General features: G+C 43.2%; 1 protein-coding gene across 3 annotated transcripts in view; it reads right to left on the reverse strand.

Annotated features, from left to right (window-relative positions):
• The window catches only part of STXBP6 (syntaxin binding protein 6), a 250,309-nt gene that overhangs the window by 176,560 nt on the left and 45,941 nt on the right, over window positions 1-27,808 (reverse strand). For 2 of the 3 annotated variants that reach the window (XM_090033525.1, XM_090033524.1), the window contains exon 2: window positions 23,312-23,513. The exons of the other annotated variant lie outside the window; for it this stretch is intronic. In XM_090033525.1, coding sequence (XP_089889651.1) covers window positions 23,312-23,465 — 154 coding nt within the window. In that variant the 5' untranslated portion in view covers window positions 23,466-23,513. The remainder of the gene's footprint in view (window positions 1-23,311; window positions 23,514-27,808) is intronic. 3 annotated transcript variants of the gene reach the window in all.

Here is a 27,808-nt window from a genome sequence, read left to right on the forward strand (position 1 = left end):
AGCACTGTGTACGAGGCCAAGCAGCTACACTGGGAGCAGCCCTGCTGGGAAGCTGTGCATGCTGGCCAGGCGGGAGGTTGGTGCAGGCTGCCCTGGGGGGGGAAGGAGGGACTGTACCACTGGATGGGGGGAGGGAGCGGACTGTACCACTGGGCAAGCCCAAGGGTAATTTTGACTATACGCGATTTGCGCCTTACGTGCTGACTTTAGAACCTAACTCCCGCGTAAAATGCGACTCCACTGTAGGTCCAATATCTCCTTGTGCTTTCCCTGAAGCAGCATAATTACATCCCAGGCCTTACTAAGGATTCTTTCTTAAAGCACTGGTTAGCCACGTTTTAAGCAAATTAAATATTCAATATTTAATGAATAACAGTAAATAAGAAGTTAACAATCTTTTCATGGACTTTTCAAAGTATTAGAACTTACCTAATTTAGTGGAAATAGCTGTTAAAATATGAATGCGTTGATGCTACTTTCTAGTTCATCTGTCTTTACCTATAAATCATCTTTAACTAGACCACCTAATGAAGCAACAGAAAACAGCAACCCCTTTTTACAAAAGAGAACAAAACACTTGTCAATTAGAGGTATTTATATACTATTGCTAAGAAGTTTGCTCAAAAAAACCCAAAAAAACCAAAAAAATAACCCTTGACTTTTCAAAGAGCAGACGCATCTAATTTTTAAGTTCAGCAACTGATTTAAAGTAGCTACTAGGGTTTTCCCTTAAGTGGGTTAAACTTATTTCATCTGCCAAAAATTTAATCACTGAAGATGTAATATGTATTTTTTTTCCAAAATTAATTTTAGATATGCAGGTTACTAATCCAATGCATTAAGGTTTTCTGCATTTCTTTGTATGAATATGCCAGTATTATAGATAAGTAAGCAAAAATAACATTTGGAAGTTGAAAGCCTTTGGGCTAATTCAGCTTTCTAAATCCATCTTCTGTAATCTCTTTCAGAAATAATTTATTTTATTTACACACTCGGAAGCAGTTTTCTGATATAAGAATAGTTTGGTTGTAAAACTTAAAAACTTCTCATTAGATTTGTTAGGTGCCTGTACATGAGCATGGATGCTGCTCCAATGCACTGTAATTATAGCACATCCAACCAGACGCGATTAATCAAGTCTACTGGAACACAGCAATTACCATGCTCTAGCAGCCTCCTAAGCCTCGTGTATCAGCGTCTCCATGCTTTAAAAAGATGGCAGGGGTGCTAGAATTAGGGCTTGTTGAATGGGCTTTAGTTAAAGCACCCCTGCCACCATTTTGAAGTGCAGGGATGATGATACATGAGAAGCTGTGGCTCTCAAAACCACTCTAACGTGCCACCCCCCTACTCCCAGAGCACATGTAAAAGTGAAAACTAACACTTACTACTGTTACCTGGTTTCTAGACAGAGTGGTATCAGTTAGTCTTACTAGGAAGAGAAAGACTATCCGAGTGCCACTGTATTAATATCACTATTGGTTGCTATGCAAGTCCTTAAATCTGGAAAAAGAATTCTGGATCATCACTTGCAGTTAGCGCCAGCCACTGAGAGGACCTAAATCAATCTGGTCCCCTCAAATTTAAAAGACAATCAGGTTCTTAATGGGGTTTCTTATTATTCACCTAGAATCAAGAAATAAAACTAAGAAAAATGTTTCTAGATATCATTTACCACTTTCTTAAATGTTTCAGAATGTTAAGGTAATTACTTATCTCAAACAACTGTAAAATGATTTTACATTTAGTCTGTGTTATAAGAGGTTTAAGACCAATAAGAATTCTAAGTAGTTTCAAAGACTACACAAAAAGCCTGAAATAAATGGGTTGTTCCCAAAACAAACTTTTGGACTAACTGCCATAGGGCTCGTCTTGTCTTTATTATCTAAGATCTTAACTCTACAATACTGTTTCCAACAAATGATGGTTTTCTATGAGACTAAGTGTTTTTTCTAGTAATATTCCACAATTGCGTTGCTGCTCGTAAAATTAAGGCCTTCCCTTCACTGCTAAACAGACAGGGGCTGATCTCGAGGTGGTGCAGTGGCACAGTCGCATCCCCTTTTATGATCATGCACCAAGTAAAAATTTCCCCCTCCTTTCTCCTCCATAATCAGAAGCACGTTCCATTCCTTCTCCTCTCCTCCCTTGCCTGCCACTGCTGTTGTCCCCATTGCCCCAGGCGTAAGGAGATCTTCAGCTTAGGAAAGTAGCAGTGCTGACAGAAGGGTTTTCCATGAGTATTCCCTGCCAGGGTGAGGGGGAAACTACCCACCGGCTCCCGCTGCCACTGTCTTGCGTTGAGCCGAACTTTGTGCACCCTAGATGGAGTAGGACAGGAACCCCGCCCCCCTTTTTCCCTGGGACAGCAGGGACAATGTGGCAGCAGGTGGGATGGGGAAAAAGGAGAGGGGACATGCTTCTGAGCAGGGAGGGGAAGAAGAAAGGGAGTTGTTAGTGCTAAAGAAAGTCTCCTACTGCTGCTCCCATGGTGAGGTCAGCCTGCCCCACTGTGAGTGAAGGGGAGGAGGGAAGGCTGGGAGCAAGAGTCTAAGCACCCCTGCAGAACCAGTCACTGCTCCCACACCAGGCTTTGCAAAATCCTGGATCTTCTTCAGCTACAAGATGTGAGGTTTTCTTTTCTTTCTTTCTTTTTTTCTTTAACTCAACTAAGCAGAGCTGCTATGAGTAAAACATACAGGAAAGATAGGCAGTTCAATTTTATCATGAGATAAACTAAGTAAAGTAACTAGTACAGTTGATCTGGGGTCTACTACTCCAGGTTTATTTCTTAATAAAACCTGAAGGCAAGCATCTCCAAACCACACTTACAAGCTTACTAGGAAAGGTACATCTGTCATGTTTCTCTGAGCCCTGGGCACCAATGGTGCATGCAGCAGCATCAGTGACTGCGCTGCCACTGGCAGTGACTGGCAGTACACGCTCTTATTTTTGTGCCCCCAACCCTTAACTCTGCGCAAGGGGCTGATGACCTTATGTGGTTATACTTTTACTTTATTTCACAGTTTATCCTTATTTCACCTTATCCTTAAAAATAAGAAATTACTCCACTACATTTTTCAGGTCTCAAACAATGGGAGTTACAAGTGAACTCCTCCATACCTTTTTTATGTAGACTGATAAACCAAGTAAAAATAACCCCGTTCACCTTCAATAATAAATAATAAAAGCATTTGAATGGTCTCCTTTCCTTAGGCTGGTTTGCCATGCCCCTTGGGTTAATGTGCAAAAATTTTGTTGCATTTATACTCTTCAGGTTTTAGGAAAATTCTATCTACTGCCTTGGAAAAGTATACCTGGATCATCTTGGTTAACTAAAAGATGCAACATTTCACCTTTTCTAGCTAGTTTTAAAAAATCTATCGAATAAGATTTGCGAATTTAAGATAAGAGTTCTGAAAAATCACTTACTGAAAGGATTTCTGACAAACTGCAGCTTCAGTAATATCCTTTTATCAAGTATTTAGATTTTGAGATTTGCTGTAGCACTGAAGAATTTTTAAAGCTGAAGGAAACATTAATAACCAAAAGTGTCTTAGTTAAATGTCATTTTATAATAATGAAAGTGATGCATAGCAGTCAACTGCCAAGTTGCATCCTTCATGCTATACTTCCAATTTAAAAAGATTTTACCAACAAGCAACCAACCCCCAGGCAATTTAACAAGACACCAGATGGGAGTCAAGTGGACACACAATGTAATGTCTTGATACTTGCAGTAACAACATAGAAGTCTAACTTGACCTGACAGTAAAAAGAAATTAAAGTAGTAATTCTAGGGGGAAATCTCTCTTGTTATAGATGAATAAGAATAAAATTGTGATTAGCAGAATGTCACAAACATCAAGACTAGAAGAATATCAGCCTGTGTTTTCCCCCAAATCCGTTTTCTTTTAAAATGTAAGACGCAATGTGGAGGGGGCAGGAGGAAAACAAAACCAAAAAAAAACCCAAACAAACCCTCATAAATACCATACATTAGTCTGCCTTTTTACAAAAAAGAAGCATGACAGGGTAAAAAGGTGTGCATGTGTACTCCCTTACATTTTCACTCTGGTGATCCTTTTACCTGGTGGGAGAAGAATTACAAAGACTAGTTCTCAAAATTTTCAGTTGGTTGGACCTCCTCCATCTCATCTGCTCAGAACACCAACATTCACATTAAATACATTCCCAAGTTTTGGGGGTGTTGGTTGTTGCCGTGTTGATCTAAGGCAGTGGATCACCAACCAGTGGATCACCAACCAGTGGATCTCAATCCACCAGTAGATCTTGGAGCCTTTTGAGTCAATCTAAGACTGGGGTTGGGGGCTGAGTACCCACATGCATGCACATGCGTGCCCCAACTGAGCAGGTCAGTCTGTGGGGGACGGAAGGGGCGGAGGCTAGATTGAGGTGCCCACGGTGAGGGACAATGCCAGAGGTAGAAGCAGGGATAAGTTGAGTGGGGCCCTGGCTGGCTGGGACTTACCTACTGGGGAGGAAGCATGCCCCCAAATAATTTTTTCTCCCTCTGCCTTGTTCTGTCCCCGCTTCTCCCCCCAGACTTACGTGCTGAGCAGAGAAGGGCCTTGCAGGGGGGCTGGCAATGGTAGATCTTGGGTTGCTTTTAAATGCCAAAGGTGATCTCCTACTTAAACACTGGAGACCGCTGGTCTAAGGACAGACGTAGATAAGGGTCTTTGGGGAAATATGGTATCTTTTATTAGGCAAATGAAATAGTTGGAAAATTGTTCTTTGCAAGCTTTTGGGCACAAATACTCTTCTTCAGACATAGATTTCATAGACATCAGGGCTGGAAGGGACCTCGAGAGATCATCGAGTCCAGCCCCCTGCCCAAAGGGCAGGAAGTCAGCTGGAGTCATAGGATCCCAGCAAGATAAGCATCCAATTTACTCTTGAAGGTGCTCAATGTAGGTGCTTGAACCACCTCCACTGGCAGACTGTTCCAGACCTTGGGGACTTGGACAATAAAGAAATTTTTCCTTATGTCCAGCCTGAAGCGGTCTTGCAGGAGTTTGTGACTGTTCGACCTAGGCATCCCTTGGGGCACTCTGGTGAACAAACGTTCCCCCAGATCCTGGTGGTCACTCCTGATAAACTTATAGGTGGCCATCAGATCACCCCTGAGCCTACGCTTTTCCAGGCTAAGGAGTCCCATGGCTCTCAGCCTGTCATCGTAAGATCTGTTTTCCTGACCTCTGATCATGCGCGTGGCTCTCCTTTGGACTCTCTCAAGCTTCTCCACATCCTTTTTGAATTGTGGAGCCCAAAACTGGACGCAGTACTCCAGCTGCAGCCTCACCAAGGCCGAGTACAAGGGGAGAATGACGTCCCGGGATTTGCTCGAGAAGCATCTATGGATGCAAGCCAGCGTTTTGGTCGCTTTACTAGCCGCAGCATCACATTGCAGGCTCATGTTCATCTTGTGGTCAATGATGACCCCCAAGTCTCTTTCTTCTGTAGTGCTATCCAACGTAGCGCTGCCAAGCCTCCCAAGGTGGAGAACCTTGCATTTTTCGGTGTTAAACACCATGAGGTTCTCGTCTGCCCATTTGCTGAGCTTGTCCAGGTCAGCCTGGATCACCCGCCTATCTTCTGGTGTGGATGCTTTGCCCCAAAGTTTGGTGTCATCGGCGAACTTGGCTAGTCCACGCCTGACTCCAATGTCCACATCATTAATGAAGATGTTGAACAGTATGCGTCCCAGGACAGAGCCTTGAGAGACCCCATGGTCACAGGGCACCACGATGACTGACTGCCATCAATTACAACCCTCTGGGTCCGACCACAGAGCCAATTTCCCAGCCAGCGGATCATGGTGGAGCCAAGGCCACAACTGGGCAGTTTGGCCAAGAGGTGATCATGGGATACCAGATCAAAAGCGTTTTTGAAGTCAAGATATATGACATCAATCTCTTCTCCCTTGTCCAGGTGATAGGTCACCTGGTCTTAGAAGGAAATGAGATTGGTCAAACAAGACCTACCCGCAACAAACCCATGCTGGCTATCCCTTAGAATGTTAGCCTGGGCCAGTCCATCAAGGATGGCCTCCTTAATAAACTTTTCTAAGATCTTCCCCAGGATAGCAGTCAGGCTAATGGGCCTGTAGGTAGCCGGATCCACTCTCCTCCCTTTCTTGAAGATCGGCACCACATTGGCCCTCTTCCAGTCTTTGGGCACTACACCAGAGCGCCAGGAGTTTTCAAAGATCCGTGCCAGGGGCTGGGCTATGACGCTCACCAGCTCCTTGAGTACCCTGGGGTGCAGATTGTCAGGGCCGGCTGACTTGAAGGTATCCAGCTTCTCAAGATGTTCCTTCACGAGGTCAGCATTTATGGAGGGTAGGGGATCCCCAACACCTGGATCTCCCTGTTCCATAACAGTCATGGGCGTCCCGTGGGACTGATGAAAGACTGACGCAAAGTACCTATTTAATAGGTTGGCTTTTTCCTGGGCGTCAGTTGCGAGTTCCCCATCTGGTTTAGCAGGGGTCCAACATTGCCCTTGCTTTTCCTCCAGCTCCCCACATATCTGAAAAAGGACTTTTTGCTGTCCTTGATGCTTGAAGCTAGTTGGAGTTCAGTTGCAGCCTTGGCTTTCCTGGTTTGCTCCCTGCAGGACCGGACCAGAGCAGAATAATCCTCCTTGGAGGTGAATCCCATCCTCCATCCTTTGTAGGCTTTCCTTTTTAGCCACAGTAGGTCCGCTAGGTCCCTGGAGAGCCAGGGGGGCCTCTGTGCCTTCTTGCTGCCTTTCCTCTGTGTTGGAATAGATTTGGCTTGTGCATTGAGGATTGCTTCCTTGAGAAGCAACCACTCTTGAACTCCCATCTCCCTGGGGTCATGGTCCCTAAGGGCCTGACTGACAAGCCTCTTGAGCTTGTCAAAGTTGGCTTTTCTGAAGTCAAGGACTTCTGTGTTGCTGACTGACTTGCCAGCTTTACGGCGGATGGTGAAGGTGATCAGCTCGTGGTCACTGTCACCCAGCTTCCCATCGATCACTAGGTCGCTGATTAGGTCGTCCCCCGTAGCCAGTACCTGGTCAAGCAATGCTTTGCCTCTCGTTGGCCCATAGACTTCTTGAGTCAGGTAGAGGTCATCTATGCACGAGAGAAAGCTTTGCAACCGCTCGGATGTAGCTGAGTGATCTTCCCATGAGATGTCCAGGTAATTGAAGTCACCCATGACAACCAAGGTCCTGGAGCAAGTGGCCTCAGTCAGTTCCCGGGCGAACTCCTGGTCAAGCTCAGGACTTTGAGTGGGAGGTCTGTAGTAGGCTCCCACCGTTGTGTCCCCTGTGCCGTATTCCCCATGAATTTTTACCCAGAGGGTCTCTAGCTGTCCATGCCGGTCACCAACATCATCTTGCAGGGACATGTAGCTTTCCTTCACATACAGAGCTACACCCCCGCCCCTTTTGTCAACACGATCCCTCCTATACAGGGTATAGCCCTCTATACCCATGGTCCAGTCATGGGTGGAGTCCCACCAGGTCTCCATTATCCCAATGACATCATAATTCTTTGCACTGAGCAGGAGGACGAGCTCCTCCTGCTTGTTACCCAGGCTCCTGGCATTAGTGTACAGGCAGGCAAGTGTGCCCTTGGGGGCTCTTGCCTTGCCCACAGATTGTGCCAGGGCTGGGGCAGGGGTGGGCTCCCTTAAGTGCCTTGGTCTGCTGGCTTTGCAAGGGTCGCTCAGCAGGCCAGCAGTGGCAGTAGTCCCCCATCCCCCAGCAGGCTTAGTTTAAAGCCCGGTGGAGCAGGTCAGCCAGCCTGGCTGAGAAGAGCCTCCTCCCCAGGGGGGAGAGGTGGAGGCCATCTCTTCCCAGCAGCTCGCTGCCTCTCTCGCCAAAGAGCGGGCTGTGGTCATGGAAGCCAAAGCCTTCCCGATGACACCAGCTCCGCAGTCTTTGGTTCACTGCGTGGATCCTCCTCTCCCTCCTCAGCCCATAGTCCGAGACTGGGAGGATCGACGAAAACACCACCTGAGCTCCCAGACCCCTAAGCCCCGCTCCCAATCCCCTGGGAGAGTCTGCTGTTGTTGTGTGTTCTCCCTATGCACTGGTATCCTTTTTAAAACTATAAGCCAAACAAGGCGTTCATACACCCCCAATACTTAGTATGAGATTCATGAATGAGCACTACTTATTTGGATTGCACATAACTTTCAGAGTATGAAAGTAGTAAAATTCTCATCAATGCAAAACTCTTCTGAGGAACACCCCCCCCGGTATATATCAGTAGCATAGATCATACAATCACACCGAGCTATGTATAAGCATATTAAATGGATTATTCTGGATGGCATCAAAAAAGTTGCCTGCTAAAGTGAATTCATTAATTAATTAATAAATAAGAAGACAGAAACAATCAATAGGGAGATTAAAAAAGACAAGTCAGACCCCAAACAAAAAGTAAACTGCTTCCCACTACCACAATCTGAACAAGGCCTCAAGTTTTTGAAAACTCTAATGTGATTCAGGCTTTGAACTCCCTTTTATGAAATAGACTCAGGCACTTATTAGCTTAAATAGTATTGAAAGTCAGTGTTCTTTAAGGTTTCTAGGTGCCTGATCACTTTATAAATGGGATAAATTATTGTGGAGTAAGTTTTTCAAAGTGTCCATGAAGTAGATAAGTAAGCTGAATTGAGGAAAGTACAGAGATTTGGGTAAAAATTTTATCAGCATGCAGAAACAAAATTAAGCAAAATAACTTTCAGATATAGACACAATTTAAATACATTTAGATGACCTGTTTTCAGATTGGACCTTATGACAACAACATCCAAAAGTGAAGCTCAAAGTTGTAACATGACAACAGAACTTTTTCTGAATAGAACATTAATCATGTTACTGCAGTCAATCTTCCAAACCACAATATGCAATACAATTCCACAAACAGAAATATCAGCCAGCACTGATGGAAATAATCACTTCCATGGTTTCTGCTAGTTCTGAGGTGGGTAAATTGGGATGGGTTCCACAAATTACATGAGTGGCACGAATCCAATCTATGTTAAGGTAGTGCCAAGAAAATCATTGCTGTCTAGTACCCATCCTGACAACCTATGTGAAGCAAGTCAGTCTTAGTCCATTGCCAATAGGATTAAAAAAACCAAAATGCAGGTAGGACATAGACACTGAGAAGCTCTACAAGAATTACCTCTAAGATCTTGATTTAAATATTAGGTAGATTATGATGGAAAGAGCTTTTCTGCACCAACCTGCTGTATCTATTCAATACATAAGAGCTTTTCAGTTTCTGACACTATCACAATGAAGCAGTTTTCAGCAAAAAGCAGCACAATATTTAACACAACAACAAGGGCATAATGAAAAAAAAAATGTTAATCCCACCCCTCCACTCAGTTAAAACTAACAATATGTACAGCCATACTATTATAACCATACTATTATCTTTAAAAAATAATCTAGGTTGTCCATGATAAAATGGTCCAAGATGAATAATTTCTTCAACTGCAGTTTCCAAGAAGTATAACTGGCCAGTTCCACAAAAGCAACAGCCAGAGGTTTACTACTGTGGGGATGAAGCTATCATCACCATTTTTTTTTTTTGTCACTGACACGTCACGCAGCCATTTAAACATGACAGTGAAACTCCGCCCTCTGATCTTGCACTATGTACACTCACCACCAGGGCACTACTGTAGCTGCAGGGAAGGGGCAAGTATGAGTAGATGGGTGGTGGGAAAGACAGGGACCCTCCTAGCTCCATTCCAGTGCACCTCCTTAGGCAATCAGGCCTACTCTCTAACCTACTGTTATGCTACTGTACCCACTGAGCCATTGTTATGCCATCCAGCAGTGCATTAAACAAACTTATCCAGTGGTTTTCTAATCCTCCCATGAGGGGAAGAAGTGTACATAGTGGATTTTTTTTTTAAAGAAACATAGTAAACACACAAAACAACATGGTTTAATATAAAAGACCTATTCTCAAGTTGGTACTTGTTGGTTAAAGAAGTGTGCCTTGAATTTGGAACAAAAGGTGGCTAAGACCATGATGGTCCTTAGTTCCGGGGACTATACAGACTCCTATACATTCGCATCAAAGCTGCTCCAATGCACATAATTACAGCACATCAGAGCAGACTCCATTAAGCAAGTCTGCAGGACCATGGTAATTACCACACCCCAGCAGACTCCAGCATCACATTTAGCAGTGCCCCCACACTAAAAAATGGTGACGGGGGTGCTTTAACTAAAGCCCGTTGAATGAGCTTTAAAGTGCCCCTGCTGCCATTTTCCAGCATGGGACACTAATACACATGATACTCCAGGAGCTTTAATTAGAGCAGCTCTCAGAGTAACTCTAATTAAAGTCCCATCTGTCCCCCCCACCACTGCACATGTACAAATGCCCTACTTGTCCAGGCCCCTGAGAAAGCTACACCCCCTGTAGAGGTGAGTTGCTGGAGAAAAGGTCTAAACCAGCGTGGGGAGTAAAATGTGGCCCATGGGCCGGATCTGGGCTGCCAGGTAATTCCATATGGCCTACAGGTGCCCACCAACTAATTATACCCCATCCAGCCCACACACCTTGCTCCCATCCACGTGGGAAGAAGGCTCCAGCCCAGTCAGCACACAGCTTCCAGGCGGGGCTGCTGCTGCCACTGCTGCAGGTGATGGGGGACCTGCTTGGCTTCCCCAGTGTCCTGCTCACTCCAGGTACCAGGTAAGAAAGTAGCAGTGTGGGGAGAGGGGGAGCTTCAGCTGGACAGAAGCAGGAAGCATGGGTCTGGGTCTGGTGGTACTGCAAAGCCTGGAGCCTGCGCCCAGAGGGTGGCAGGAGCACAGAGCTCGCATGGGCAGGGTGTGGGGGGATCCACTCACACTCCCCTCCATAGCGCACAACCCCTGCAGTAGCAGGCACTTGGGGACCTCATGGCCTGCGCAGGCACTGCTGCCTGGCAGCACACAGCTCCAGCCAGAGCTGCAGGTAGAAGCGGGGAGTACAAGCCAGCCAGCTTGCCTCTATCATGCAGAGCTTCCCATAGTGCACATGCAGCTTCTGGTACTTGCGCAGCACTGGAAGAACACCCCCCCCACCCCCCTGCCATGGAGGAGCCGGCTGGCTTCACTGCTCCCTGCCTTGTGGGTCCTGGGACTCCACCAGAAGTCAAGGGGAGCCCCACTCCCACCCCATACTTCCTGGGGGAGACCAGGGACCTGCACAGCAGGGAGCAGTGAAGGCAGCTGGCTCCATCATGCAGGGATTCCTCCAGTGTCGCAGAAGTATCAGAAGCTGCACATGTACCGCGGGGAACCCCATGCGATAGAAGCAGGTTGGCCGAGCTGTGCTCCTTACCCACACCTGTAGCTCTAGCTGGAGCCGCATACCACTGGGTGGCAGGGCCTGTACAGGCCATGACCTCCCCGAGTCCCTGCCGCCTGCTGCTCTGTGGCCAGTGCACCAGTGGGGGAGCGTGTAGGGTGTCCCTACACTCCTCCAACCTCCCTCAGACCCCACAAACCCACACCCTGCCCCCACAACTCCATGTATACACCCCCCCAATACCCTATTGCTCCCCACACACAGCCACACCTGCTCTCACACACACCCCGATATCCCACCATACACACATACAATATACAACAATAAGACTTAATGTTTTAGTTATTATGCAATACTCTATATACAGTATGCAAACACAAATCATGACAAAAATATTTTTTGCAGTAAAATTAAAATATGTTATAGGTGTTTGACTTAGCATATTATTTGGGGTTTTTTGGTTTCAAAATGGCAACCCTTCCCAAAAGGAGTACTTCCGGAAGGCAAGTGGAGGGAATTCTGGTGGCAAAAGTCAGGAGTTAGGGGTAGGACTTTCAGTCCCAAAATGGCAACTAGGGGGCAAGGCACCTGCCAAGGGGTGGGGCTACACTTGCAGCCTGCAACAGCTCACTAGAACTCATTAAGCGGCCCTCCAACTTAAATAATTACTCACCCCTTGTCTAAACAGATATCACCAAATGAAGTGGATCAGCTGTACCAGGATGCGTCTCAACACAGTTGATCCACTTCACTGGGTAAAACACACATCACAGATCAACCCACACAATCAGGCCTTTCCTGCTCCCAGAGTGGCTAGACCCCAGTCCTATAGGCAATATTTAGGGTGCGTCTCTACTAGTGGAGGACCCATGAGTTTCCCTACTAACAGAGGAATGCCTCTGCAGTTGGAGAAACCTGGGTTTCCCCATTTCCAGACACACTCAAGTTGAATGCCCTAGGTATGCATGTCTACAAATGGGCATAATTGAGGTTCTCTCGTCTGCAGAGGCACGTGCCAAGTGAATCCAACTCAGGAAGTGCCTCTGCAAAAAGCAAAATCCAGGTAGGTGCTCCTGTGACCCAATCCTGTGTGCACACAGACGCACGCCCCTACAGCTCCTTCCTGGGGCAGCAGGAGATCACAGACAGCTCCAGGCTGTCCATGCTGTCCCATCTTAAAGCAAACAGATGTCCACCGCAATAAAAAAGCACAAAGGTAATTCCTCAGAGAACTCCTTGTTACTGTCTGTGAGACCAAGAAAAGGAAAGAAAGATTTAAAGTCCACAAATTCTATTTAAGTGTTTGATAAAAGAACTCTAGTTCCATTAAGACTAAGCCTTTAAACAGTGTAAAGAGAAATAATTAAGGTTTATAAAAAAGCATTAAGTGAAGAAGGTGATAGAAGCAATAGGAATGGTTTCAAGTTTGAGAAAAGTTTAAGGAATATAGAAATTCCTTTATATTGATTCTACAAGAGTCAAAGGCTACATACCTTCCACCCAATATTTAATACTGTAAAACGTTAGCACTGTTTTTACAGTCATTTTTACAGATATTAACTCACTAGAAGCATTAACAATGAGCACAATTTAAGTGTTATACAGTGATGAAGACTACTATATGTTAATCCATCATGCGTACATGAAATGTCAGGAAGGCACTATTATTCACCAGTTAATTAGACAAGGGCTAGGTTAAGCAAATGAGTTTCTAGTAAAGATCATAGGTTCACAAAAAAGTGGGGCTGGAAGGGACCTCGCAAGATCACCTAGGCAGGGTAAGGGGCATGGGGCCGGTCCATGAGCTAGATTGGGCCCATAGGACTTGCCCCATATGCCAGATCCAGCCTACAGAGCTTTTAAGATGTGGACACTGCATGCAGTGTGCACCTTGGACCAGACCCATGGGTGGCCTGCAGTATACACACCAGCTCTAGCTGCATGCACTGTATGAAGTATGCCCTGGCCTCAGCCTAACCACAGCATGCAGTGCATTGGGCTAGTCCAGGATGCACACTACAGGATGCAGGGTCAGTCTGGGGCGCTCATGCTGCATGTGACGACCGTGCCAGACAAGCCTTGCACACTGGATCCAGTGCGGATCTGTGGGCCCTATCTGGACCAGCCCTGGATCCAGCATGCCGGGCCAGTTCAGTGTTGGCACTACATATAGTACAAGGCCAAACCACCCCGGAATTGTGTGCAGCCTGTGCCAGACACATTCTAGGCACTACAGGCACGCCTGGGCTAGTAAATGCTGCATGTGGCATGTAGCACTGCAGGCCAAATGATACATCTTTTCAGGCTAGATCCAGCCCACAAGCTATATCTTGAACATCTCTGGTATACTTTAACTCACAAGATCCTTCTCTGCAGTACTGCAATTAGCCAGTCATTCTCCAGTTTAGAAGATCAGAGACAGTCGCACACAATTCTCTCATAAACCTATTTTCTTATGAACTGATGCATAATAAATACAAGCACTAATTCCCTTTGCACATGAAAGTGAAAGCCAATATTTGAAGTTCAGCAACAAGTTAAACGTTGCCAACTTTCCAGTGCTGTGCATCTGAGCAAAGTTCACGGTCATGAAAAAAAAAAAAAATGTAGTACACACATAGGTTGCCAAATATGGGCCTGGAATGGAAAAAGTAATTCAAAAACACCCCTACCAGATGCTGATATATCCAAAATGGGGAGGTGGGGTAGGAGAAAGGCGGCTTCTCTCCAGCCATTTAAGGCCTCTGCACAGGATCCTCTGCACAGAATCCTTCAGCTTCAAACATATACCATTAAAGTAGGCAGAAAAGACACAGATTTTGTAATGTCACAAATAACTCATTTTCCACATTTAAGCTGATGCATTCTTTTGCCAAGGCTCCCTCATGCAGCTCTACGAATTATATAGAAATGCTGAATTGATCTGAGAAGATTAAGAGCCTGATCCCATTTCACCTTTTAGGTGCCTGAAATGGATTTGAGTCTTATTCTGTTGCACTCTGCATGGGTCCTTAAAAAACACTGCAAAAGGTAGATGGATCTTTTTCCTGCTTGCAGCTTCCTGTCACTTAATATTAAGCGTAAGAGGATGGCATGCTACAGAAGTGGGCACATTAATGTTTTTCCAGGGCCTTGAAAAAATCTGGCATTGGATCACATGTAGGTACCAAAATCCACTTAGGGACCCAAGAGGTAGAACAGGATTTTCCCCAAACATGCCAGAGCCCCTTCTGTAAAATTTCCCTTAACAAGCACAGAATGCCTTAGGTTAGAAGTACTGGCACTTTCAGAAACAACCATGGTTGAGAAGAACCAAAACTGAACCTATTGTAGCATTTCCTGGTGCACAAGTGAGGCAGTAGTGATATGCCCTTAAAGCTGGAAGTTTAACTGAATGGTAGAGATCAAAAGTAGTGTAGAATAACAGTTTGTAGCTTAGACCATAGTTGTGTCACATGTATGAGCTATATACACAACTAGAAACTTAAGATATTTACTACTGGATGAGAAAATGGACAGAAATAAAAAGTAAATGTTACACTGAGTTACATGTATAGCTCATACATGTGACACACCTATGTTCTAAGCTACAAACTGTTCTTCACAGTTAACTATTATTTTCTAAGCTACAAACTGTTGTACACAATACAACACAACACAACTGGACAATACAACTGCAGACTCTCCCTCTGCCTGAAGAAGAGTGTTTGTACCCAAAAGCTTGCAAAGAAACGTTTTTCCAACTATTTACGGTAAAATCTTTGTTACCCGGCATCCTCAGGGTAAGGGGATTGCCAGTTATGTAAAAACTCCAGTTATCTGAAATAACCCAGCAGGGGTTTTCAGATAACGCAGAGCTTGTGGGGGGAAGATGAGGAGCTGCCACAGATCAAGCAGAAACAGCAGCAGCGCATTGTGGTGGCATCTGCAGCTACCGCATGTGAGCTTTCCCTCACACCTGGCCAGCCAGCCAGAAATTCCAGTTAATAGAATTTCTAGTTACTTAAATGCTGGATAACAAAGATTTTACTGTAGTTGGTCTAATAAAAGATATCACATTTACCCAAAGAATGTTGTCTGCCCACATCTACACAAGACATTCACTGAGAAGTTGCCTAATTAGCTCTGAAGTAAAGTCTCAGTGTATGTGTCTATGGCCCTATTAGGCTGCAGTAAACTAATCAATTTCACCACTGGTTAGTACTTGTAAACAAGTAATATACTATGGTGGCATTCTTCAGTGCACAGCAATGCACATGTAAACACTGATGGGGTTGGGTGGGGCACAAGGATGCTTCAGTGCCATACTGCCCGCTGCCTGACTATCCCTGCACAGGAGCACCCTCGTGCTCTAGCTGGACCCTCTACAGCATGTTGGGCCAGATGGGAGCAGCCCCACGCTGGGTCTCCTGCCAGCCAAGGCTGCTTCAACCTGTCTCAAGGTGCTTTGGTCCCAGGTGCACATGTAAACACAGTGCCCAGAAGAAATAAACTCTGGTATGATATTATTGTTTCACATTAATTTCATGTTTAGATGTGCCCAGTGTGTGCTTCTGATCTTAAGATTTATTTTTATCCTACTCTGCATCCAGCTCTTTTATTTTCTGGAATTTAATTTGCAGCTAATACTTACACAACCATTTTGTGCCATCTACTTGTCTTGAAATATTTCAAGTACCACGTACAACATTCATTCTGGAGGACAGGCTTTCTGTCCCATCTGTTGTTCATATGCAAACTACTTTGAACTTAAGCATGTATTGCCTGTAATACAATCTGTAGATAAGACTATGACTAAGATGTGTGCTGTTTGCAAGTTTCTCATGTGACATATCCTGTCTGACATGGTAGTAGAGAGGTTTCAAAAACCAAACAAAGACTAGGAGAAGCAGCCACTGTGAGATAAATGCCAGGGTTCTGTTTTAGAAAGGGAGAAAACATCATCTTTTTTTGATTATTGTTCAGTAATTTCTTACTATTACTTTGCACTTTTGTTCGAGTTCCCCTTGCTCATCACTTTTCCTTTGGGCAATTGTGAAATGAAAAATTGCAGATTTATTTAAGTATGTATACTTCAGATTCTTCACTTCACTAGTACATAAGGACAAGGAAGAAAAGACAACTCTGTAAGGCTTTACTTACCAAATGATTGTGCACCAAATGTAATTTAGTTTACTAGACTGATTTAAAAAAAAAAAAATTAAGCTAAAACTTTTTTGTGGGGCCTAACCTGAATTTTAACATATGGTTCTGGCAATACATTTAACAGGGAAGCATAATGCCATACATAACCTGATTTGCTTAAGTGCAGCATACATTTCATAACATTTTACTGAACAATGAGACAAAATGAAAAAAAAAAAAAATCTTCCTTAAAACTTCTGTGTCAGTTTTGTAGGATGAAAGTGAAGTCTGTCACCTTGCCTGCTAGGATTATAGGTACATGGACATAAGGCAAAAGATGCACAGTAAGCTGTTACTGTAATTTTTTGCAACTGTACATACCCTCTTTTTGCATATCTGCAGGAAAGAGCAGAGCAAAGTACCATAATTAGCCAGTAATCCCTGGTAAGCAAGTTACTTCATGAAAGTTTTTTTTTTCCTTTTACTTCAGAGAAAGCAAAATAAAAATCCAACCCAGCTTCAATGAAATTTGTGAGAAAGAGGAGGGGGGGAGCAGAAGGTCAATGCAATGGCAGATCTCAGGGAGAAAAAAAATGCCTAAATTGATGACTTCATAGACCTCAACTGTCTTTTTTGGAAATTGTAATACGGGAAGTGTTGCTATAATCACTAATATTTCATCAAGATTTTGCGCTATAGCAGGGATCTTGAAGCGAGGGAGGCAAGTGTATATGTATGTACACATGTGTGTGGGAAGGGGAGAGAAAACTACTCCATACCTGGATACTATCTTAGTACCCCCTCCTCCATTCCCTCTTCTCAACATAATCCCTCCAGCACTTGGACATTACAACTATGCCTACCATGCAAGTCTGTGCATTCACATGTAGATATGGTTCCACCTCTATGCAATTAAGACTTTGTATATTTCTATCCAGTACAAAATACAAGGACTCACCCTGCATTTTAGAATGGGAGCCACTTTCCAGGGACAGAGAGAAAGAACCAATATTCTGAACTATTCACAGCTCATAAAGGAAGCAAGAGAAGCTTGTACCAATGATATCAATTGTGCACTCTTTTGAAGCTCACTCATACTGAAATTCCATCCAAATAGCCAGATCCTTTACATATATAGCAATATTTAAAATCTACCTTTATATTTGCATGTAAACACTGAAGCATGCAAGCACATTCACCCACACCCATATGTAGTATACAAGCTGTCTGTATTAGTCCATATGGACATAAATGATTCTCCTTTTATAGCATATATAGTACACATATGCTATAAGGAATGATTGCTACTGTTTTATACTTAAATTATATTTAATTTGTATTGGAAATAAGTTATTCCTCGGAAAAGACAGTTCAAGAGCACCAGCCTAGTGACACTTCAAGCATGATGTATGCATTTATATAATAAGGAATTTTCATTATTTTTTACCATGGTCACCAATATCACTTCCAGTTCCTTATAACTGCATAAAGCCAGAGTTTGCATATCATCTTAAACCACAGGTAAAAATCAGACCTGGTAACTGCTTTCATATTAGACTTAAGTGTTTACATAATGGTATTTTTAACTGTATTTGACTGTCATAACTGTGCAAAAAACATTCATCGTAAATGCACAACTCCTATTGCTTTAAAAGAAGCAGACATGTAGGGGTAAGGACCAAGAAAACTGAAAAGTAACTAGATTCTCCAAGGCTTCCACTTGACTATAAATATCTTCCAAGTCCACAATATAAGTATTTTCATATTCATGGATTTTGTTTTTTTGTTTTTTGAGATTATGCACATCACGTTAGCCACCAAAAACCAGGCTATCACAAGTTTAAAAATATGGACAGGCTTAAAACAAGTATTTGGAGGTAAATAATGTGAAAATATTATTACTCAAATACATTAGTGCTGTATTTATTGCTTGAAGGAAGGCAGTAAGAAGAATAAATGCTTTGGCAGGAAATATCAGCCTGACTGACATATTCCCAAGCAGCAGGGAGCCCCATGAACTGTTTCTATCTTTTAAAGTAGTGGACTAAAAGGAATTACAGAAAAACTACCCACTACAGCCTAAAATCTGAGGGAACTAAAACTAAGAATTTTAGTTGCCCAAGATGTACTCAAGTTTTGAGAGTTTCCAGGTAATATTCAAGTTCAGGAAAATACACTCCAGCACATAAGGTACTGTTATAAAACACGTATTTAACACCAAAATGACAGCTACACATTTAAAAAAAAAGTAAAACCTCTCTGAACTAAGCTGATAATCTACATGTGAAAGTAATGTGACACAATAAAATCTAGCATGCATGGCCTCAGTTCATTGCTCCCAGGCACTGTATTTGTATGTGCCCAGGACCACAGCATGTTGAGATGGGGCAGAGTTGTATTTTTCTGTTGCCATCCATGACATAATTTTTATTTTGAGTCCCAAGTTTAAAATAGTGTTTTTGATTTAATTACATCAAGAATCATGATTAAAATAAACTGTATATTAGTTGCTTGATGCCTTTTTTGTTTTTAAATATTTTGCATTTCTTTCATTCAAGAGAGTTACAATGAGTCACCTCTAAGCTCTTCGTGTTGCAAGATTTTGTTTTTTTCAAAAGCTGCAGCAGAATATTAGTTTAGAAGTAAAATCATGGGGAAAAAATGATCTTTAAATAATGGAATAATTTGTGTGTCCTAATTTTTAATCAAAGTTTGTTTTTAAAGTTAAATTTAATTTTCAGTGTTTAAACCAACTGTTTTCCTTTTAAAAGGAAATGTTCAAGCCCCCCTCTTTTTCCTTTTTTATTATCTCTTAGTTGCAGTAATATTTCTGGTCAAAAGTATATCTTTATCATCTGGGTACTTAAAAAACAAAACCACTCAGCTGCTGGGCAAATACTTATGTTGTATGCAAGTTCTTTTGTTATGGTACTCACAATCTAAATAAGAAAAAGGACATTTAAGATATAGTTCCTTTTTTTTTTTTTTTAAAAGACCAGATATGAAAGATAACAGGAACTTATTCAAATTATGATTCTATTATTCACATTTGAAACTTAATCAGTCAGTTATTTTCAGCTAGGAGGAAAAAATGCATCAAATCATAACCAGCATTACACCTTGCCTTAGTTACCAAATTCAAATTCAGGGTTTTTTAACATATTGGCAAAAAGCCTACTGAGACACAGCACCACCCATTAAACACATACTTAAACACCTAGACAGTAGTCATTTTATCCCTCCCATTTTTTTCACATTCCCTGAAAAAGGGTTTTATGTTTTACTTTCCCTCCCTCACCTCTAATCTGTTAGAGAAATTTCTGGCTTTTCATCTCCTTTCAAATTAGCATGGTTTCTTCACTGATCTGAAAAATTTTCTGTTAAAGTTATGTTGCCATGGTCCTAGTGATATAATCATACACACAGGGATCTTTGAAAGAAAAAAGAGGGAGTGTATTAGTTTCAGACAACTAAAGGAAATTTAAGAGTGCAATAAATGGGTACAGTGTAAAATGCATACTTCAGAAAAAATCCAGAATCAATTAACAAAGAACCAGTATTTCCAAATGTAACATATAAAAGAAGTAAGGAAGTTCACACTGTGCAATTATGCTGTCATACTCTAATACCAAAAGGAAATATGATCTAACCAAACTATCTTTTTTCTCTCTCTGAGCTATAGCACATGATATGATACATACAATATTTACTTGAATATAAGACCACCCCCCCAATAATCAGAATCTGTAAATGGAAAATTTATTGGAATCTAACTATTGGAAGATTGCCTTGAATTTGTTCCATTCCCACTACTACAAAAGGGAAAATAAATCTGGGGAGTCAGATAGTCCTGCTGCTCTCTGCCTCCCCTCCAACTTCTCCCTTGCAGCCTCTTCCCCTCATTACTGTCAGACTCTACACTTCCACATGCTCAGGAAAAAGGGGCAAATTTGAAAAACTGTCTTTGAAAACTTTAGATGCAGGGGTAGCAGTGGACATAGTCTTCCTGGACTTCAGGAAGTCCTTCGACACGGTCTCTCACTCCATTCTCATTAAGAAACTGGGGGACTGTAGTGTCGACACCCACACAGTCAAATGGGTTGCTAACTGGGTGGAGGGCCGCACCCAGAAAGTGGTGGTGGATGGGTCATTTTCAACCTGGAGGGATGCGGGCAGTGGGATTCCCCAGGGCTCAGTCCTCGGGCCCATGCTGTTCAACATCTTCATGGGTAAAAAGCAACCCATTCAAATTTGCTGATAACACTAAAATGCGGGAGGATGTAGGCACGCTACAAGGGAGGAATAGGCTGCAATCAGACCTAGACAGGTTACAGAGATGGACGGATGGGAATACGATGGGATTCAACACTGAAAAGTGCAAAGGTGATGCACTTGGGGAGGAAGAACCAGCAGCATACATATAGCCTGGGGAACTCCCTTCTCATCAGTGCAGAGGCAGAAAAGGACCTTCAAATCATCATTGATGCCAAAATGAACATGGGCTGGCAGTGTGGGGATGCAGTCAGGAAGGCCAACCACACTTTGTATGCATCTGTGAATGCATATCAAGCAGGTCCAAGGAGGTGATCCTCCCCCTCTATGTGACACTGGTCAGGCCACAGCTGGAGTAATGCATCCAGTTCTGGGTGCTGCACTTCAGAAGGGATGTGGACAGCATTGAGAGGGTCCAGAAGAGGGCCACTTGCATGATCGGGGGCAGCAGGGCAGGCCCTATGAGGACAGGCTATGGGACCTGAACCTGTTCAGCCTCCACAAGAGAAGGCTGAGAGGGGGGATCTAGTGGCCTGTTACAAACTAGTCAGAGGGGGACCAGCAGGCACTGGGGGAGTCCCTGTTCCCCCAAGCACTACCAGGAGTGACTAGAAATAACAGTCACAAGCTGGCAGAGGGTAGATTCAGACTAGACATCAGGAGACGCTACTTCACTGTCAGAGCGACTAGCATCTGGAATCAAATTCCAAGCAAAGTGGTGCTGGCTTCTACCCTGGACGTCTTTAAGACAAGGCTAGACAAACACCTTACTAGCGTCGTTTGACCCCAGGACTTTTTCCTGCCAAGGCAGGGGGTCAGAATTGATGATCTGCTCAGGTCCCTTCTGACCCTACTAACTATGAAATAAACATGTCTGATACAAATGCAAAGCCAAAAGACCCATGATTTACCATATAGTTCACTGGGCTGGGCCCCAACAGAGTCAACAGCATTTCAAGTCACTGTGACCCCTTAGCTCAGCACTGCTCAGTATGTGTGTGTACGCCAGATACCCTCCACAAAGGCTAATTAGCCCCCCTACTCATGACTGAACTGGGTGTTCTTGTCATAAGTCCTGGGATCCTCCAAAAATTTATACCCTGAGGTGGAGCTCTGCACCTCATCAGCGAAGATAGGACCACGCTAATCATATGCAACAGGCTGAGAGAGGGGTTGAAAGAAGGATTCTGGATGAACTGTTTGAAGCCCCATTTGGTGATGTTTGCCAGACATTTAAGGGTGGTAAAGAAACAGGAATAACTGAAAATGGGAAAGAAAGGTGCAGGTCAGCTGTGGGAGTGAAGAGGCAGTCAAAACATATTCAGTATACTGGTTCACTGTGACTTCAAAAAGAGAGTCAGGACTGAGAGGGACTGAATGCAATAGGCCACAGATAGGCAATGTTTTTTGGCCAGAATGCTGAAAAAAACCCACAAATGTCTACCCTGGAAGGTACCAGAGGGCTGACATGCCAGACACCGGAGCAGCGGTTTGCAGCCAGCCCTCGGGGCCCCGTCTGCTTGCAGCCTCCCAGCTGCTTGCTGGGAGCAGCATGGCTCCACAGCTGGCAGCAGCTGCTTAGAGCCTGGGCTGGCAGTGGTGTGCTCAGCAAAATGGCCTTGCGTGTCATGCTCTGCATGCGTGCTGGGGGTTGCTGACCCCTGCAATAGGCACTGCCATACGTCTTGTTCAGATGGGTTGCACTAACCTAGTAGTAGGTTCACTTACTGCCAGGGAAAATGTAAATGACCAAGTGGTTTTCCTACTGGCAGGAAAAAACTATGAACATGGCAGGGAATAGTACCCTGACTGAAGTAATGCAGTTAGCCTCCTGCTTTAACTCCCAGTGGAAGGATCTCAGCTACATGCCGACTTTATGGAAATGGGAGACTCCTCCCTACCTTGCTCCTGCGGTCATATAGTGGAGGGCAAGCAAAACTCAGGGATATCCAAACCCCAAGCCTCTAGGCCTGGGCCTGCACATAGGGCGCCAAAGGATTTGGATTATTTGGATACTTCCAAAGGTTTTGGAAATATCTGAAGCCCCAGGCGGTAGTGGAAGATGCTTGCTGGTAGCAGGGCCACATATGGTTCTTGAATGGTTCACAAAGATTTAGAATAGATTTGACTTTGGACAATTTTTTTTTTTTTTTAAAAGGAAAAGTAGGTTCCGATCAGTATGTAAGCCCAATATGTGCCATGTGATTCATAACCATCCTCAGTGTTGGCAACTTTTAAGCAGCTTCATAGCTGGCTTTCATTACTGAGCACATACTGCTTTTGGCAGCAGTTTAATGACAGGTAATATATTTAATGAAGTTTCTTCATATGCAATATAAAACGAGGAGCTTTCCCCCCACCCCCATGCTGATTGGGGGGAAGGGGGAGAACCTCATCTATATTCAAGTAAATACAGTACTTGCTCCATTTAAAGGTATGAATATTAAGGATGTAACGATCCTAACTCACTGCCTGTATTATTAAAATGCAAGTCATTATACTTCTTATAGGAAGTGATGGCATCCAATCAACTAAAGAAACTTCAAAAGATAAAGCAAAAAAAAAGCTCAATGTGAAAATAATTCGTCTTACCTGACAGGCAGATGTAGGTTAAATATTCACCCTGACCCCCAGTTGCTAGAAAAGGAATCTTTTTCTTTGTTCTTCTTTTCACTTGGACAGCTCCCAACATCCTTTCATCATGTGGGGCAAAAATTTCTTTACTGATAGTAGATTTGGCACTCATTGTAGATCAGAGATAACAGGAACAGAAAATAGGAAACTAATGTTCTCTCTAAAATAAAATAAGAAGTCAAACATTAAAAATTACTCCCAAGAACCTTAAGTTACAGGAGAGTATGTATGAATTTTGAATCATACGAGACTTAATTTGAAAGTTAATATTGTCAATGTACATTAAAATAATTGCACAGCAATTTCCTCTCTGTCACTCAGAAGTGGGATTTGTAAAAGCACTTAATCTACACTTAATTAACTTCCCCAATTTCTCTGCTGCAAGAAAGAGAGTGAAACCATAATGTAATATAACACTCAAGTTATAGTGTCCTCACTGGTGCTGAATTCACTTAAATATGATGCTAAGGGAATGACCAAGAAGCATTTAGCTCTAAGTTAAACCAGGACATAGATTTACCTTAAATTACCGTACCTAGTACTTCATGGCAATGCCTATATGCAAATCCTTATCCTACCATGTATGAAAACCAACCTGTGGCAGTTTAACATTCAAAACACGTCTGTTGTTTCCATGAGACAGAGTCTGTAAGATGTGACTGACTTAATTATGTGAAAAAATGCTTTATTTTCCCCAAGGAAAATGTTATCTAAAAGCTACCGCTCAAAATGGACCTTTTTATCCTATTTTGAACAATTTACTTTTATGATCAACACTGCTATTTGACAACTAGCCCAAAAATCAGTCACCCAATTTAAATAACAGCTAGATGTTTGCTTTCATAAATTGTATCTTTTTAATGAAAAGGTTATGTGATTTGCCTCTTAGGGAAAAAAATTACCTTGAGTAATTTTGAAGGAAACTACAGTGATTTGTTATGAATGCCCTATTTTCCACCCTTCTTTGCTAGGCAAGCTGAGCAGCCGTACATATTGCATCAGGCCTGATGTTTAATGTACAGCTAAACTCCCTGCTCTCAAATAATAATGGCATTCAAGTTCAAACGTCCTAAATGTTCTTTGTACATGTACAATAAGGCATGATGGTCACTACAACAGGTGGCCCAAAAATTGAATTTCTTGAAACGAACTAATAGTCTATGGCATGTTATGAAGCTAACAAGAAACAACATGAGGCAATTCCAGTCACGAATAATACAGAAACAAACAAATCATCATCATAATAGTATTACAAATTAGTATTTGATCCAATATTTACCATAAGCATACAAGTAAAACCCTGAAATGTAATGCTTGCAAGGAATTTCTGTGATATCCCCTTTATTTAATATACAGGTAGATATTCTGGATTTACACAGGCATTACCGAGTACAGGTTGAAAATTCTGCTGTCATTTAATTTGTGAAACAGATCAGATTAATTAGTAACAAATAAGATAAAACAATATATGCCTTTCAACTCTACTATTAGAATTACTGTAAGCCTTGTAGAATTATTCCCTGTAAAGATTAGAACAAATGTATTTTGGGCATTTTTAAGAGAACAATTTAACTTGGAAACACCTAAATTTTAAAAAGGAGGAGAGAGCACAGGACTACAGATCAATTGTGATTAGCAAAGTAAAAAAAATTATTAAATAAATAAATAACTTTATTTTAGACTGGCCATTAGGAGGAACTTCTTCACAGTTAGAGTGGCCAAGGTCTGGAAAGGGCTCCCAAGGGAGGTGGTGCTCTCCCCTACCCTTCAAGAGGAGGTTGGATGCGTATCTGGCTGGGGTCATCTGAACCCAGCACTTTTTCCTGTCTATGCAGGGGGTCGGACTCGATCCATTGAGGTCTCTTCCATCTATGAATCTATGAAATAAAACTTGGAATTTGAAATTTGAGAGCATTTCATACAAATTCTAAACTAAATAACTGTGGACTAGTTTTCAAAGTTAGCCTAAGGTAAATGCATAAAAGGAGGACACAGCCCTCACTTGAATAAAAAAAACTAAAGCTGTTAAGTTACCATGCTGCTTATCTGACATAACACAGTTAACTGGTCCTCTGAGTTTATAGACAGAACTAAAAAATTCTCAAATACTGAAGTGTGACAATGCTGACAAATACTGACTTAAAAACTGTGACAGCTGTAAGTAGAGCTACCATACGTCCGGGTTTTCCTGGACATGCTCTCTTTTTGGGTCCTCCGATCTCTCTCTGGGCAGTTTTTTTCAAACTGAGCAAATGTCCAGGATTTTGCTCTGCTCCACTAGTGGGATCAGGGGGAGAACTACTGGAGGCAGAGGGGACCATATGCATCTGCACATGCACACATGTGGCCAACATCCAGCTAGGCAGGGTGGTGGAAGGAGCCTCAGCAGATGCATGTAGGTAACTCTATGAGGTGCAGGGTTTTGGAGGGCCAGGGCGAGAGGAGCATAGAGGGGATGGGTGCCTGCCAGCAGTGGGGAATGGTGTCTAGGCATGAGGGCTGCAGCAGGGCAGGGAGGCCGTGCCTCTCCTCCAGTGTGGGAAGGGGGTGGGGGAGCCCATTGGGAGCAGTGGAGAACTGTATGGCCATGTTAGGTGGCACCAGAGCCCAGTGCCTGTGCTCACAGAGGTGGGTCGGGGCACCTGAAAGATGCTGCCCAGGTGAAAGATGTAGCTATACCACCTGGCATGGTGCATGAGCCTCAGCCTCGGGCAGGGGATGCTACAGGTATCCTCTCCTCCTTCCTCCAGCCTGTGATGGTCCCAGACTCACTTTGCTGCCACCCATGTGAACCAGAGCCACCAAATTCCAGCCCTGTCCGGATGGGAGCAGCTGGAAGCCCCCTCCAGCAGGGCTGGGGGGAGTAGGGAGGTTGCAGGTTGGGAGTCAGGGGTACCAGCAGGGATGGGGGGGCACTGTGCACCAGGAGTGCAGGGCACTACCACAGCCAGGGCATCTGCAGGCCAGAAGTGAGGGACAGCAGCAGGGATCGGGGTTGTGGGTTGGGACTGATGGGTACCAGCACAGCCTAGGGGGCAAGGGACTGTGGGTCAGGAGTGAAGGGCACCAGCAGGGTCAGGTGTCTGCCAGTCAGGCATGAGGGGTAGCACCAGGGACTGGGGGCTGCAGGTTAGGAGTGAGGTGTCCTGTTTTTTGGAAATGGAAATACAATAACTCTACTGTAAGTGACTGGGATCTTTAGAGAAATTCGAACTAATATCCTGCACAAAAACAGCGCTCTCAGGCTTGGATCGTCATATTCACACAGCTACCCAAAAAAATGGCTTATTTAAAACCTCTACCTCAAGAAAACATGATTATAAGAATCTTACTATTTGATTAACAACAACATTCTAGCCCTCGTGATTATGCCAAATGCTTGGAAGTGTAAATTGCATAGGTTCACACACTAGAAAGCAAATCACTTGAAATAAATTGTTGGTTTGGGGGGGCTTCTTGTGACTGTAGTTCTGTAGAATTTTGGCTTTGTATAGTTTTGTTTTTTAAAGTATTGGAGGCTAATACCACAAGAGTATTTTAAATTATAAAACCATAAAACCTAGATATTTTTAGCATCTTGGCCTCCACCAACGTTATTACTGTAATAAGATTCACAAATTCTCACTCCAGAATCTCTTTCACCTCATTTTCCAAATATATAAAGACACTAAGATACCAACTGCAGGCTGAGGCCAACAAACTGAAATGAGTTGGGTGGTATGGCTAGTTACTGTTTTTTAAACCACTCTCTTCAGCCATGGTACAAAGTGTGACTAGGTGCTTGTAATCTGAGCAATCACAGCCCAATTAAAATCTACTCAGATGTCTGAATTACCCTGATTTTCACCCACAGCTAAGAAGCATCTCATCTTGTAAATGAAACAGCTACAGGTTCATTAGTGGCTTGTTACTGGTGCTCAAGTCTTACTACATGCAGAAATGCGTGGTCTTGAAAGCCAAATTAGCTTCATGATAAAAATGGTTTCATATCCTGCAATATACATGGATTCACATTGCAATCCAAAAAATAAGTCCTGTACCTTGGGGTTTTGACACCCATGATCACTAACCATACATATTCATTTCCGAAAAAAGAGAGTTTCAAATTTAAGCTCCTAGTGAGTGAATGTCAAACACCTGGACTTTGGCGTTTCCATCATGTATTTATTTTGTGATATATGGCGTTTTTATTAAAGTCTCAAGCTTTTTTTGTGACACGTTACATGGAAATTTCATGTTTCAGTTAAAACAAAAAAAAAAAGAGAGGAAGAAAAGGCCAAAGTTTTTTTGTTTATTTGCTTTGGAGCATCCAGGTGAAAAATAGTGTTCTCTAAATATTCCTGAAACCAGAGGACAGATGACTAGAACCCACATGCCCCACAGTTTTATGCATTTTTGAGGCCAGACTTGTAATCGTGAAATGATTGACAATATTATATTCAAAACGGACTTAAA

The sequence above is a fragment of the Crocodylus siamensis genome, chromosome 2, assembly GCF_052110815.1.
Source record: "Crocodylus siamensis isolate JL-2025a chromosome 2, ASM5211081v1, whole genome shotgun sequence".
NCBI lineage: Eukaryota > Metazoa > Chordata > Crocodylia > Crocodylidae > Crocodylus > Crocodylus siamensis.